At 39.0% G+C, this 15,190-nt stretch overlaps 1 protein-coding gene across 1 annotated transcript in view; it reads right to left on the reverse strand.

Moving 5' to 3' along the window:
- The window catches only part of arid2 (AT-rich interactive domain 2), a 40,677-nt gene extending 36,139 nt beyond the window's left edge, over positions 1–4,538 (reverse strand). Inside the window, exons 1-3 of the mRNA XM_067581157.1 lie at positions 2,420–4,538; positions 2,203–2,296; positions 1,177–1,274 (exon numbers count right to left, since the gene is read on the reverse strand). Of these exons, the coding sequence (XP_067437258.1) occupies positions 1,177–1,274; positions 2,203–2,296; positions 2,420–2,511 (284 nt within the window). The 5' untranslated portion in view covers positions 2,512–4,538. The remainder of the gene's footprint in view (positions 1–1,176; positions 1,275–2,202; positions 2,297–2,419) is intronic.
- Between the last annotated feature and the right edge of the window lie 10,652 nt (positions 4,539–15,190).

The raw sequence follows: 15,190 nt of genomic DNA on the forward strand, positions 1-15,190 counted from the left end.
TCTACTTTGAAATCAAATCCCAGAAACCCAACATCCTTCTACTATCGCTGCTTCTACCGGACGCACACAGCTAAACCACTGTCTTGCCAGCTGTCTGAGCTTCCAAGCCGACCATTACACTCAATTACATGATCTTGCTTTATAAAAAAGAAAAAGAAAAAGCTTTAGAGAATATTGTCATGCACACAAAATATGTAGCAGGTTAACGGTGGTTTGTGGTCATTATGGTTCTCAGGAGGACCAACATTACCTACAGTGGCGCTGCATGCCTACTGTACATGTGCCTGAGGTGTTTCTCCCTGCAACCAACACTGATGGAACTTATAAAAAAGGAACTACAAGTCTCATCAGCTGTGCACAGTTAAGAGATCAAATTAGCTGCTACACATTCAACATGCATCAAAAGCCAACTTAGATGAAGTGCACAGATAATTAGTCTCTGCTTATGATATCAACCAGTGATCTGCAGTTGCCCGTAAAAAATATCCGCGAGTGGCTACACGAGTTTCTCTGCTACAGAGGTGTAATCCCCTGCAGGCAGGTGCTAGTGATGGGAACAATCGTTGTATGGGAGGTGGGAGGGGAAGAAAAGGAGTACAGAGAAAGCAAGTAACACCAAAACCACAAATGCCAGCTGTTGGAGAGAGCTGCATTTACACCAGACTCCCATCACTGGCAGCTGACTGTGTTGAGACTTGGAGGCAGCATGCGATACACATTACAACACCAAGATCAGCGCGATCATTAGTGCTGTACCAAAACCAAGAAGCCCTCTGGCTACACCATTTACAGAAAGGGATAACTCTCACTAATTTATGATTTATAGCCGTTACAGACAAAATGCTCCTCGATGATGTTCTTCAAAAGTATGTTCCAGACTTTAAAAAATACAGAAGACACATGTGATCACAGATTTTTTTTTTTTTTGGTAAAAAGATATATAGTTATTTTTAAAGTTCTTACATGGAAAAGGAAAGTGAGTAAACATCCACTTTGTCATGACAAATGTACACAATACAGACCTTGCTTTGACTGTCAAAATATTGCACTAGTGCTGCTTCCTAGCAGAGGAGAGCGAAGAGGCTAGATCCTGCTGACTGCATCTTAACATTTGTAAACACTTCCCACATGCTACCTGAGAGGAACAGAGCTGCATGGCCATGCGAGGTTACTTACCGAAGGTAGTACTGTTTTAAAGCAAATGCAGCGTTGGAACAACTCCTTGGAAAGTTAAACTCGTCTCCAAGTTCAATCCATTGGTTTTTGTCAGAAACCTGAGAGGGAGAAATGAGTGCGTTAGGAGATAAAATACCGGCAACAGCAATAAAAAAAGAGCGGTTACACTGCAACCATCTGGTCTGCTACAGGTTCCCACAATGAGGCAATATCAGAATCCCTAATCAATAACTTTCTCAAACTGCTGAAAACATGTAAAAATGCTGAACAACATGAAGTTATCCGGCAGAGCACTTGGTACAATAGCGTTTAATTAGCTAACAATGTGTTTATTATCCGAAACATATTTACATTTGACACATCAGTGAGTACAACTGCCTGACTCCCTTTAGGATACTATCGTTACTGTTGAGGCTAGTTAGCAGTATAGCTAACAAGCTAACTTGACTTTTTTCCATTTTTGGCGTTAAAACCAAACGAGGCCAAACTCCCAACAACCATCCAAAAACAAATGCTTTTAGCTTGCGGCGAGCCGTGTGATTTTTAGAGTAGGTTTTGTACCGTTTACTGTATTCACTACATGGGCCTGTGAGGCCTACATTTTGTGATCAGCCATGAAGCCGAAGAAAGATGGCTATGGCGAGAAAGAGAAAAAAATCAAGCTTTCCCCGGGTGGAAACTGCCGGTAAAAGCCCGGGCGAGACGCTATGTCCTCCGCGGTGTTTTGCGAGGCCGGGCTCCGTGCCGATAATCGATGTTAAACGTGCCCGCTAATTTTGAGTCGCTCCAACTGCACTCTGACTCCGAGCGGTTGGACTCTCAATTCAAAACCACACAACAACACAAGCCACCACATTGCATAGAGATACACGGCAAACTAGCACAAGGCCAACACCGACACACTAACGTTGTGTTTTTTTTTTCTGGAGGGTTACACTTGTCCCGGGGTGCCCACACGGAGTTGTAGAGTGGTCCACCGACAGACAGCAGAGTGTGGAGAAAAATCCACTTTTAGTTCCCACTCACCTTAGCAAATCCACCCAAAGAGACGACTCTGATATAGAGAGCATTCAGATCCAGCTCTTTCCCACCCACGATAGGAATCTTCTTAAACGGCGATCTGAGGGAATAACACGGGAAATAAATGGACATATGTTTAAATAACAGTTGTGGGAAACTCACAGTCACATGCAATGCAGATTTAAAGTTGTATTTCTCGGGGATAAAGACGCCCCAATCTCACCCTCTGCTTTGGTGAAATTGCCGCAGCTCGTCCAGGAAAGCCTGTCCTTTCCTTCGCTGATCTGGTAGATTTTTCCCCGTCGAATTTGCCATTGTTTTTGCATGCAAAAACGGTTAAACCCCACTTCAGTCGCTTCTTAAGACACCAAGGATCCCATACTCCGCCGGCGCTCAGTCATTCGCGAAGCTGAGTGTTTAAAAAGTTAAAGAAATAGCTGGTAGCAAGAAGAGCGGCAGCTCGCTAATAAAGACTGATGCACACAGAAAGCAAGCCCGATTCAACCCCGGACTAAGTTCCAGCGAACAGTCAGAAATACGACCGATTTACCGGCAGATTAAAAACGCCATGGCAGAACGTGTTGAATTAATGCTTTTGGTCGCGGTTGTATTCGTTTGGAGTGGTTTGACAGTGTGTTACGGACGCAGCTCCGAGGCTATCGCACACACTGTAGAGCGGCAGAGGGATCCAGTTCTCAGACAAAAAGATGAGAAGGCCGCGGCGCCCGGCCTGCCATGCGTGCAGCGCCCTCTGCGGCCAAATGCGGCACTGCGCCGGCCAGAGCTGAGCGGCCGCTGGAACAATAGAGACTGTTTTCTTTTTTAGGGACCGTCTGACAACTCGTCTCACTGTTTGGAAAACGGGTCAGGAGGTACTTGGAAATGTCCCGTGGGGGGAGGGGATAACACTAATTAACATAGGTCCCTTGTTATCCCAACTTGGCGCGTAATGGAGGGCAACTCTACATTTTATTGGTAAAATACTATTTTATTATTCTGAAATAAAGCCTAAGTATGTGTATAACTGGCTTCAAAATTAGTATCTTACTTCACTGTTATTAGTTAAGTGAAGACAGGGTTTCCCACTTAGAAAACAAAAACTACTGTCACCTTTAACAAGGCCATGATTAAATACTTTTTGAAGTATTATAATAAATAATCATTTCAAATAAAATAAATTCATTCAAATATGGAGTTACTTAAGACTGCGGAAAGTCATATAGCTTGTTGACATTTAATATTTATCTCAACACTTCTAACTTCTTTGCACTATTCGTATCCTGTTTACAATTCACAGAAACTGTTTCACCTGTATATAGTCATTCCTTATGTATATTTATGAAGATTTGTTGTGTTGTTATTCTGTGTAAGTACAATGAGAGCCACTAAAACAAATTCCTTGTATGTGTAAACACATTTGGCCAATAAAGATGATTATTCTATAATAAGATATGGTATAGGAGCAAACTTCTGATGTCCAACAGAAATAATTCCTCTCAACATTTAAGAATAAAAACAGATCACTACTTCTATGAATACAAGAGTGATTGTTGTTTACTGGTTGCCATGTGCTTTTTCATGATTGACATCTGAAGGCTAAATTATTCATTTATTCACAAATATTCTTCCGAAATGCATCAATCTTTGTGTCTCATTTCATATTGAACAGTGTCGCAGTGCATCTGTGGCGGAGACTCTTAATTAAAAGCATGACACATATTGATTGATTTTCATGTTCAGCTCTATGCCGAACTTGATTTGGCTTAGTCTGACATATAGTGTCACTTGTTTTGCAATGTTGTTAATTTTGGAAGATTTTCTAAAAATACATAGACGTATTATGCTTTAAATTCAAATGCATTATCATTATTACGCACTTCTTCACTACCTGTTAAAGTATCAGTTTATTGTCTTAGATGTTAAAGTTTTGATTACTCACATATGGTCACTTCAGTATTTTGTGAATATTTTCTTGGAGCAATTTGCTGCTAAATATGTGCAAGCGTTGTGTTAAGCTGCTCCTATCCCTTGCTGACCACTTCACAAACGACTTTTTTATCTCATGGGATGGTTGAAAATTACTCCTGATCCCTTTTCCCTGCGACTAGCAAGGCGGATATCTTGTTGATGGGGTTACATTCAACCATTACACGTACCCCCTTTGCTCAATGAAAAACCTGTCACAAAATGGCGGAGACGTACGTTTACAGACCCCATTTTGAGGAATTGACACTAGACAGCGGAAAAGTGTTTGTCGTTGCGTGTGGTTTTCTATTTAGACCTCTTTTTTGTGCAAACAAACTGCGGCACACCGGAGTTTAACCTCACGGCCGTTTGGACTCCCCGCCCGTCGACCGAATTCTGGGCTAACTGGGCCGGTCGTTATATAGCATCGATAGCTTAGCAAACGGTAGCTAACTTAGCAACATTACCACCAAGCTGTTCTGAGCAGTTTGTGTTAATCCTATTAGCTGCTGACATCTCACGTTAACAGAAAGTTTATCTACTGTTCGTGCTGTGACCATATCAATATCAACCACTTTCCATCAAATAAATTCTTGTTTAAAGCGTTAGCATCGGCGCGTCCGATTCCAGTCCCCTCTTAAAAACTGCCAATATTGCTAACAATGTTACCTTCAAATGCTAGCAGCTTACCAGAAACCCCAACCATGCAAACTGGGATAATAAGATAATACGGTTTATCAACTTCATTATGTTACAGCTAACCCTGAGCTGTTTTCGCCGCAAGAAAACTGCGTCCATTTAGATTCGTTGTTGCTAACAGGCTAGTTAGCCGCCGTATTCGCCTTGCATACAAGCTGAATAGCTACTTTATTTGGTTTCCTTTTAACACTAAATGGTTCATGATAGTAATAATGATGCGACTTGTAGCTAATCAATAAACTGAATTGATGAATTAGCGTCGTTGGTCTCTACACTGCGTCTATTTGCCGACTTTGCGGGTGTAGCTACCACCACTGTATATGCAGTGTATTGTTGGCTAACGCTAGATAATGATCAGCACTGTATTTGTGAATCAGAGAGCTCAACGTTTAGACTGACAAGTAATAAATGTTATAAGTGTATAATTGTATTGTCAAGATGCGTGAAATGTTTTTGTTTCACTTGCTTGTCTGCTTAGTCATAATTTTGTTAAAGTCACTAATAGCTTCTTATTTACAACTGTAATATTGTGGCCAGTTCCCTATTGACAAACTTGCTCTTTATTCCACTCTAAATGACAAGAAGATGCACTTTGGTTGCATTTTAGTTGCAAGAAATGAATTGATGGACTTACTGTTTAGTAATTGTTCACATAATCAAGCAAAAATACTGTTGTATTATGAATGCTTTGATAGAAAATGGCCTGATTATTCTGATGCATAAATGCATTCTTTATGGTAGGTATAAGGTGCATTTGGGAAAGTAAATCAGTGCTGTTCTGCAGTTTTTCGTCTTACGTGTATTTGTGTATCTCTTTAGGACAGTGGTTCTCAACCTGGGGTCCTGGAATCCCCAGGGGTCCTTGAAGGGGCTCCAGGGGGTGCCCAGAAAAATGGGGAATATTTTAATTTCACTATTATTTGATTGACTATAAGTTAGCCCAATGAGAGAATGTGAAAGAATGACTACTGGTTGATTTGTTTCACAATCTTCACTGTTAATCTGCCAATCTACAGTATAGACAGTTATGGAATAATTAAATCTTATCAGATGGGGATCTCTGAGACTATATCTTATCAAACACAGGTCCACGGCCTGATGTGTATCAATTTGGTAGTCCCAGGTAATTAGCTTATCTTTTTTTCTTTTTTTTTTTTTAACAGAATCTAGGGATTTTTTCTTGGATAGATTTTCAGATTCCTATGTGATAGATGGACCATTTTGCCTGCAGAAAAACAACAGTTTCCACCAAAATATAGGTACAGTAAAATTAAGATATTATATGTCAGACCTGATATTGCAGTGGAAACGTAGGGTAAAATTTTGCACCTGCCATTAGCAATTAAACAACAACAACAACACATATTTCATACATGAACTTTCATGTTTCAGCTTAATTCAAAGTACCCTAACCATTCACCCCCAACAAATCATCATAATAGGCAGTCACCAGATGAATATCAGGTATATTTCCAGAAGTATTAATTTATGCTTTTATTCTTAAAAGATGATATACAGTATGTAAATTAATTTGTCAGTTCTTGAATTACATTATGAATGAATTTCATAAAGGTATACATCAGAAATGTAGGTTTAAAATCTATAAACATAAAACACACTGAACTTCAGTCCTCACCTCAACATCTTTGCAGCCAACCATTTATACTGCATTTTAAAAGTGATGAGTGGTGTGCAGTGACTGTGAATGTGCACTTAAAAGCAACACGGTCAGTTATGCCATCACACAGAGGTCCTCATCTGATGTGACAGCCAGTCCTCTCCTGGCATATGGCGCAAATGGGGCCAGTATGCCCAAGCTGCCTCCAAGCACCCAGACAAAAGATCCCAGTGGGAGGCTAACCGCGTGTAACGTCCTTACACTTCCCTGCTCACTGTGGCTTCCTCGCCTGAGGTTTATGTCTCTAAAGTCAGGGGGGGTTGGGAGGTGAGGTTGTGCTTGAGTTATTGGGTGGAAAGTGGCTCCATCTTCTGGCGGTTAGGCATCATGTCTAAATGACTAGACGGATTCGCATCGTTGCTTTAGGAACATACTTGAAAGGGATCAGTTGAGAGGTTTTACACTGGATACAGTCACAGTTGGAGCATGATGCATCCTGGGAGATTAGGGGAGGGAGCAGTGAGTGGTGACCTGGTGGCGACAGTGATCCTGATCTAGCCGGAAGTTATGCTGTGTTTATTGTGTATTTGTCTTTTGTTTTTTTTTAAAGTCAGTCTTATCTTTGCACAAGATTGTTGTGGATAAAATATTCATATATACATACATACATAATATGCATTTTGCTACACATCAAACAAGAAATAAGTAGCAGGCCAGAGAACTAAATGTTGTCGCCTCTTTATAAAGACTGCACCAGAAGCTGAATGATGAGAATTACAACTGCATTAAAACTTGTTAAACAGTCAACAGTAATTTATCCATCCAAATGTAATTTATCTATCATAAACTACAGTTATATAGTTTGTTTTCTGAGTTATGCTGGTTTTCTTTCTTTTTTTTTTTTTCTTTTTTTATTGGTGCAGAGTGACAGTACATACTTAGAGCTGTCCACTTGTGATCAGATCACCCAAGACACATGTTAATGCTAGGTGTGAACAGGGCCATAGAGACCAACAGAGGTAAAGACATAACATACACAGCTTACAAGCAACCACACATACCATAATGTGTACATTCAAATAGAGGAAACATCACAAAAACAGACAAAACAAATACAAAATAACGATGATTATAATAGAATAAAAGATGAAAAGATGTGATTATAACACACAAACCAGTTATGAACGTGTTTATGCTGGTTTTTTATTGTTTGCTCATAGCAAAGGGGATATGTAAATGCAGCCTATTAATGCGACTGAATAATCACAGTGGGCATTGTATTCTTGATCCCAAATTGAATAATTACTTGAATTAAATAGATGTTTAAAACTTTGAGTATGCTCCATAAAATATGTACAATATTGTATTTTGAGCTCGTGAACTCATAGATAGCCTTAGAGTAAAATGTATCCTGTATTGGTTTAGGTCAAACCCAAAAGCTAATATTGTAAGTTTTGACCTAAAGGCTTTGAGTTCACTGTATGTCAATTGGTTTTGGTGATTTGATTAATTACAAATTTGTAAGAGAATATGCACCACACAAGTACAATATGAAGTAAGGTGTGTGATGGATTATTAGCGGTCTTGTAGAGGGGTCCTGTGATAAAATATAGTTGTACAGCTTTATTATTTTAGTTTAGATTATGCTCACAGTGTGCATTTTCCCAATAAAGTTATTTTGTAGACAAATTTCCACAATCAAACACTTGTTGTAGCCTAAGAATCCTGGTTGCACTGTACTTAAAAGGAACTTAAGGGCGATAAAGTGCAGACATTATGCACAGAGAGCAGTGGGTGGGGGGTTAGAAGGCCCCAGGGCCTCCTAACCGGTCGGTCACCAAAGGTCACTGACGCACATCAGGGGATGATGTGAAATTATTTGAAAGATTAGTGGTTGAAAGACCAGTCTTCCACTTTCTCCACTCTGTTGTCTGGCAGCTGCCTTTAACAGCTAATATTAGCGTATGCATGCAAGTCAGTCTGACACAGTGGCTTTGATCTTTGTTAAGTTAAGTTAATTATGTCCACTGTAAATCTAAACTGGTTGGTCTTTAGTTATTACATTTTATTTTAATGTCATGAATTCAAGTGGCAGCAAGTCATGTAGGTCCAGGAAGCAGTATAATCTCACTGGACGCTGTGTTGTGATAATGGTGACCTTTTCGTGACCATCTCCACATTTTCACATCCCCTCGTCTCTTGTGGACATTTTCTGTGTTGCCCTTTGATTAAATGTTGCAGGAGGTTACACAACAAACCTTCCCCCGATTCCTCTTCAGAGGACAATTCACAATCTGGTTCATCAGCAGCATTGTCTCTTGGCTCTGAAATACCCTTTATCTTTAAAGCTCTTATCCTATATCACTGTTGCAGTGCTGAATAAAAGGTAATGCTTCTTAGTCAGTAAATTTTCTGGAACTCATTAAGTGTGTGTCTCAAAAAGCAGTTAAAGACGTTTTGTTTAGGCTTTGTCTGTATTAACATAATGTAAATTACACTTTTGTTTCCAGAAGTAAACCACAGAATACACAGGAAGGATGAGAATGTGTCAGTAAGGGGCACCGTTCACATATAAATATACTTGAAATTGTATTGTCCACCAAGACATGTTGGTTTCTAACCAAACTGAATATTTAAGAATAAGGATGATGCTTAAGAGATGTGGAACCTAACATGATGTCAGTCTTCAAAACAGGCCTTATATGACTAATCACGAGAAAGCTGCTGTCTTTGGGGGTGAATTTCCCTGCTCAGTGGTAGATCATCAGTGCTATTGAAGAGGGGGAAGGTGTTTCAGACTCTCTACACTCTTTTCCTCCACGTCTGAGATTTAAACCACCACCTTTTAAATCACAAGCACACACAAGAGCTTTTCACTGCATGTAATCAGATCATTCTTTTCTGTGCTTGATGATGATAAACTTCCATACATTCATAAAAGGACTGACCTCACAGTCTTACAATAAATGAATGAACCAGATTCAAGGAAATAAAACTCTAGTTGTGAAAAATAAGTAAAAGAGCAAAAGGTTTTAAATGGACAAATCAAAACAAAAGATGTGTCAACATTTTTTTCTGCTGCTATTTGCAATCTTTTTCTTCCTTTTTTTTTCAAAAATAGTGGCCAAACTATTTAATTAATTGAAAACTGATGCGTGTGTTTGTCCATTTTCATCACTAGGTGGCGCTTGTGTTTAAAGGTTGGGAGCTAGTTCAGGGCAGAGGCATGTTGAGGATTATCATGAAATATATCAGTCTGTCAAAATATTCAGTATCATCTTGATTGATTGTATGTTTAATGCAATGATTTACTTGTTTTTGTAGTTTTTGGTTTCTGTTGTTGCTGCTGTTCATATAGTAATCCAGCCACTGGCAGACTGGTTGGGCTAAAAAATACCAATACCCCCACAGTAGAGCAAACATGATAAAATGCCCTCTAAGATGCCCACACAAAGGAGAATACAGACCAAAGTTCTGTAATGGCTGTCTTAGTTATGGTAAATCAGGATGAAGGGCCCTCATGGGTGCCCTTTCAGTGGACGAAAATGCTACAGTGTCCTGTAAAGTGCCCACACAAGATGTAATGCAGTGCCTTATAAGCTGCCATTGTAATGGGGTGAGCTGGAGGTTCTATATGAGTCCTTCCAGTGAAAAAGAAAGTGGAAATAGTTTCCTCTTAGGTGCCCTCAGCTGTGAGAAAACATGATGCCATGATGAGTGCCCTTTCAGTGAACAAAAGAACATGGTGAAGTGCCCTGTAGGGCACACTGTATGGGAAAAAACATTGTGAAGTGCCCTTCCAGTCAAGAACATGAGATACTGTTCCCTATAAGATGCTCTTACGATGGAGTAAACTGGCTATTATGGTAGAAATTAATGTATACTTTATGTAGGCTGACCATTAGGGAAGTAAAGCACCCTTACATGTTGTAGCTGATATTATTCCATCCAGTTGATTTTGATACAGTATTAGTTTGCTCAGTCACGCCTCTTTAGATTGTTCTATTGTCTTTGGGTCAGTGCAGTCTAAGCTGCCAGTGATAACTGCATCTGTTGAACAATCATTCTCCAAACTGAAGCTGATCAAGATCCAGCTTCAGATGCTCTCAGATCTTCTGCTGTTGTCCATTGAGAGGAGCATCCCAATGGACCATAACGAGGTCATTAAGATTTACAAACTCATGGCCAAAAGAATTCTCTTTTGATTTCACCAATCTTGCTTCTCACTTCCCTGATAAGACTGCTCAAAACAGCTAACTCTCAAAATTATTAATAGTCCAATGTGTTTACTACAGATGTGTTTGAGAAATAAACATTTTAAACATTACCAATTCCCTGTATTTTATTACAGAGATGTCTACAAAAAATGTTTAAAAAGTAAATTCTTTTTACTACAGAGGTGTTGTTTTCCTTATACTCTGAGTCTTAACTAGGGATGTAGCCTTTTTACCAAACATGCATCGTTGTTCTGTTTTGATGGGGGCCCATTGAATGTATCAGGTACCCTTTATATTTTTTTGCCTCTGCCCCTCAGACAGCCTGAGTCTGCCAATGGATTCAGCCTATATACAGGTAATGCATGAGAGCTTTCCCATTTCCTGTTCAAGATACTCATGGTGTGGTAACAAGACTGCTCCCAGCTGGCCCTTAGTTCAGAAGGTGTTTAGTAGGTGATTAAGGAATTTGTTTCATTTGAGTTTTCCACAAAACCTTCTACTGCTGGAGCTTCAGCTCTAAATTCCCAGAATACACCCTAAAAACATTAAGCATCTTTTTTTTTTTACTGTGATCACTAAATGGAAGTGATGTTGCAACACTCCAACAGATCCTTCTCACAATCTAGCGCCCAGCTGTCTATATAAAGTATAAAGTATGTAATTACTTTCATACTATGCTGTATGGCAGTTAGTATACAGTACAAACATAAGAGAAAGCCAAATACTTTACAATTATGATTTTAATACTTTATTGCATATATATCTTTTATATGTCTGGATTCGTCTCAACAACTTGCACAATTTAAATTAATTTCCCACAGCATTGCATTACATTCTGAGACGAGAGTATCTACCAATACCGCATTCAAAAATCAAGCTAATTTATTATGTATACTGGCATTTTTTTTCTAATTATATTAAGAATACTCTTTGTAACATTATTGGCAATTGGCATGTTTGAAAACATAAAGGATAGCCTGCAAAAATAATTTTTTTAATTCATATTAATACTGGAGCCATCTGACATCCACAGTTTAATTTCTTTCACTTCATAATTATGTTCAGCTATAAATAGCTCCATGCACATTGCATTGTGGGACACAGTGTCCAATAACAACATGGACATTGTTTAACCTTTAAGTTTATTTCACTTGTGTACTGCATGTGCTTTGCAAAGCACAGAATTAGTATATATGATATGAATGTGGGACAGACGAGTCTCAGCAGGGTGAACACAGCTGTATCTAATGACATTAATAACTTGTTATCAGCTGCAGCTGTGTCGACCCCTCTGTGAAAAAGGCTTTTTCTGTTTGTATTGTTTGTTATTTACTTTTCAGAACTTTTTTTTGAGGATAAATTTGACTCCAGAGAGATATGTTGTTGAGCTGATGGGATTATGGACTCTTTTGGCATCTTTTTTTACTCTAAGTTGTGTCGTAATGTTCATTGTGTGCCTGAAATACAACACGTTTTCCACAGAAGTTTGACTTGTTACGACAGGAAACACACAGGTGTATCTAATAACACTAACGATGACTTCACTCCATTCATGTCTCAGGAAGCCACGCCAGTGAGGAAGCTTGTCCTATAGATGCGGGGCCCCGGAACAAGCCAACATTAATGCCTTTAATTGCTTGTGAGCTTTTCATCCAATGAAACATCTGCCATGAAAAGACTGACCATAAAATAGTTAAATACCCTTCAAACAAAGGAATTATATGAAACACATCCCCAGTGTTATGTGGCTTTTTCACCTGCTTTAAAGGAAGTATTGCATTGAATGTGTTTCCACATTTGTTTGTATAAAACAGACGAACTGGATATTTCACAATCAGCATTGGCTACAGAAAAGAATGCCCCATTAAGAAATGGTTCAAGGACGTCACAGCACCACCCGCACTGATCGATAGCTGGGTTGATTTCTTTGGAAGTGCAGTGTCGAAACAATAACACTTGTGGTTTTCCTGCTGTGCCAACCAATATCAGATTTTGGGAGAACTCAAACAAAGAATACCCAGAAAAACTAAATAAACAAATGCCCAAATAATGCTAAATGTCTTCTGAAGTCTAAACCTGTGTGAGAAACACACAGTTGATCAATAAAAACCATGTGCATGGACTGACATCATTTGGACCGAGTGTGCATTGCATCCAGGTTTTAGCACGTAATCTCTCTACAGAACAAACATGAGACTCAACATGAGAGTGAGTTTAATTTTATTTGAACGTTGACTGGATTTGTCTCAATAGTGTAGGATTGATTCAGAAATCACTGAGGGAATTCTCAAATTTTTGTTATACATTGTCATGTTTTATCTTAACTACGTTTATCTTTGGTTTTTGATTAAGGATCAGTTGAGCTGAGTTTGTTTAAAACGTGCTATTTACTTAACATGATGTTACTGATTAGCAGGTTATCAGGTCAGGAAGGCTGTGGTAGGTTGAACACTGTGTTTTCGGAGTGAAACGTGCCCTTGACTGAACCCTGGCACACAAGGCAAATGTTTAATCTTCAAAACAACACATGAATCCATTAAAGGGAGAGGCATCCTGCAGTAAAAGGACAATTAAACTCACTACAGTCAACACGAAAAACAAGTTTCTAAAAACTAGTCATCTACTGTAGTTGTGTGTGTTGTTGTACATTTTGACGACAGAACAATATCCAGTGTCAGGGAGCGTAAAAGGGTCGGCTGGCCCGACAGCTGGAAGACTGGCTGTTTCCTGAAGTATTTATAACAAAAAAAAGGTTCAACTGTAGGCTGCCATGGTTTCAGTCCACAATGGCAAGGGTGCGGCTGAAACACAACACAAACCAGTCCTCCTTCCCACTCATGAGACGAGACAGTCCTGAATAGCCCCTGAAGAGACACCTGGATGAAGGGGGGCTTGTCCGCCTCATTGTTTGCCACAAAGTAGGCCAGTGTCACTTTATATATGGCTCAATGATGTTTGTATGGAGACACAATGGTAGTCAACATCATTACCGTTCATTCACTATTTTCAGGGATGCCATGAAACAAGGGGCCCCTAATGACAGCTGAGGTAATACTGTTTACATGAAGTATTTTTTGCATTGCACAATGTGAACCAGATGTCATAGTATCTACCAATTAGACCTGAAAACATAACCAATGTTCCACACCTTTCTCACCTTTGTCCTGCACTTTCTTTTCAGTTCACAATCTGATTAGCATTTATTTTTCTTGTTGTCTTGTTCTGTCCACATTTTGTCTCATTCTCAACTTTTTCTGCCAGTCTTTCTTCGCAGTTCGTCCATAGTAGTTGAAACCATTGACTCTGTTTTGTACATGCATCACTATCAACAACAATCCTGCACAGAGGTTGAGATCTATATTAAACCCTTTTTGTTTTTGTGACATTTTGTGACTTTGTTTACTCAGTGTTTGTGGTCCAACAAACCTCACGACTGTATGTATAAAATTACTAACAATAATTGCACAATTTTTTCTATTTTATCCATCAAATATATTTGTTTCTTTTCTTCCAAGCTTATAAAAACCTAATATGTAGTATTAAAGTATTAAAGTGGTGACCTGTCCCTTTGCCACAAACTGCACTTCCACATTTGATGAAGGTGACAAAATACAAATATGACCATAAAGCATTGCTATCAGACCAGATAGGGAAATGTGTCATGTTTTATGTTATATGGACTTTGCATGAACAAATATACAGTCATTTTGTTTGCCAAAAAGTCACTCACAGACAATGCCAATGTACAGTTTGATGTCCCACACAGTGACATTACTTATCTATATATTTGGGGTCAGTTATAGATCCCAGAGAGGTCCAAACTCCCTGTTGGACCTTTTATGAACAAACAACACAAATCAGATATAGAGCATCAAATCCACTTTTTACAGCTGGAGTCTCAGAGCCCTCAGACAGAAGTAATGTGTCATATTCAGAAGCAGACTTCCAAAACATCATTTCAGTTTATGGGTTTTAGAGAATTCTCATAAAAGGCCATAAAACTGATAAAACAATAATAAGGAGTCCTCCAGACCCCAAACAAAACATTATGGTTAAAATGTATTGTACGAGTGCACTATTATGGAATTATAAACATATAATAGATTAAAAATATGATAAGAACACAGGTAAAGTACACAAGTGCAACTAAAAAAGCATGTAGAAAGTGGTTGGATTCCTAGTAGCATCTCTACAACAGTTAAATGAAGAGCTGAAAAGTAAGACTGCAAACAAAGAAAGTGAAAATAGAAGGAAATTTTTTTTTAAAAGAATCACTATACTTAGCTTATCCCAATAACCAACCACTTAAACAATGTTATCTAAAGACGTGGGACGCTTTTATAGCTCCAGCCACTTCTGTTTCATTGCTATGAATGGGTTTTCATCATTCAGTAAAATGACACTCAGGTGAGCGTGTGACCCCGCCCCCAGCGTACGGAGCGCTCTGATTGGCTGATTCGAACAGCGCTGCCCACAAACACACAACATTGGAGAA

This window comes from Thunnus thynnus, chromosome 23 (genome assembly GCF_963924715.1).
Source record: "Thunnus thynnus chromosome 23, fThuThy2.1, whole genome shotgun sequence".
In the NCBI taxonomy this organism is placed as follows: Eukaryota; Metazoa; Chordata; class Actinopteri; order Scombriformes; family Scombridae; genus Thunnus; species Thunnus thynnus.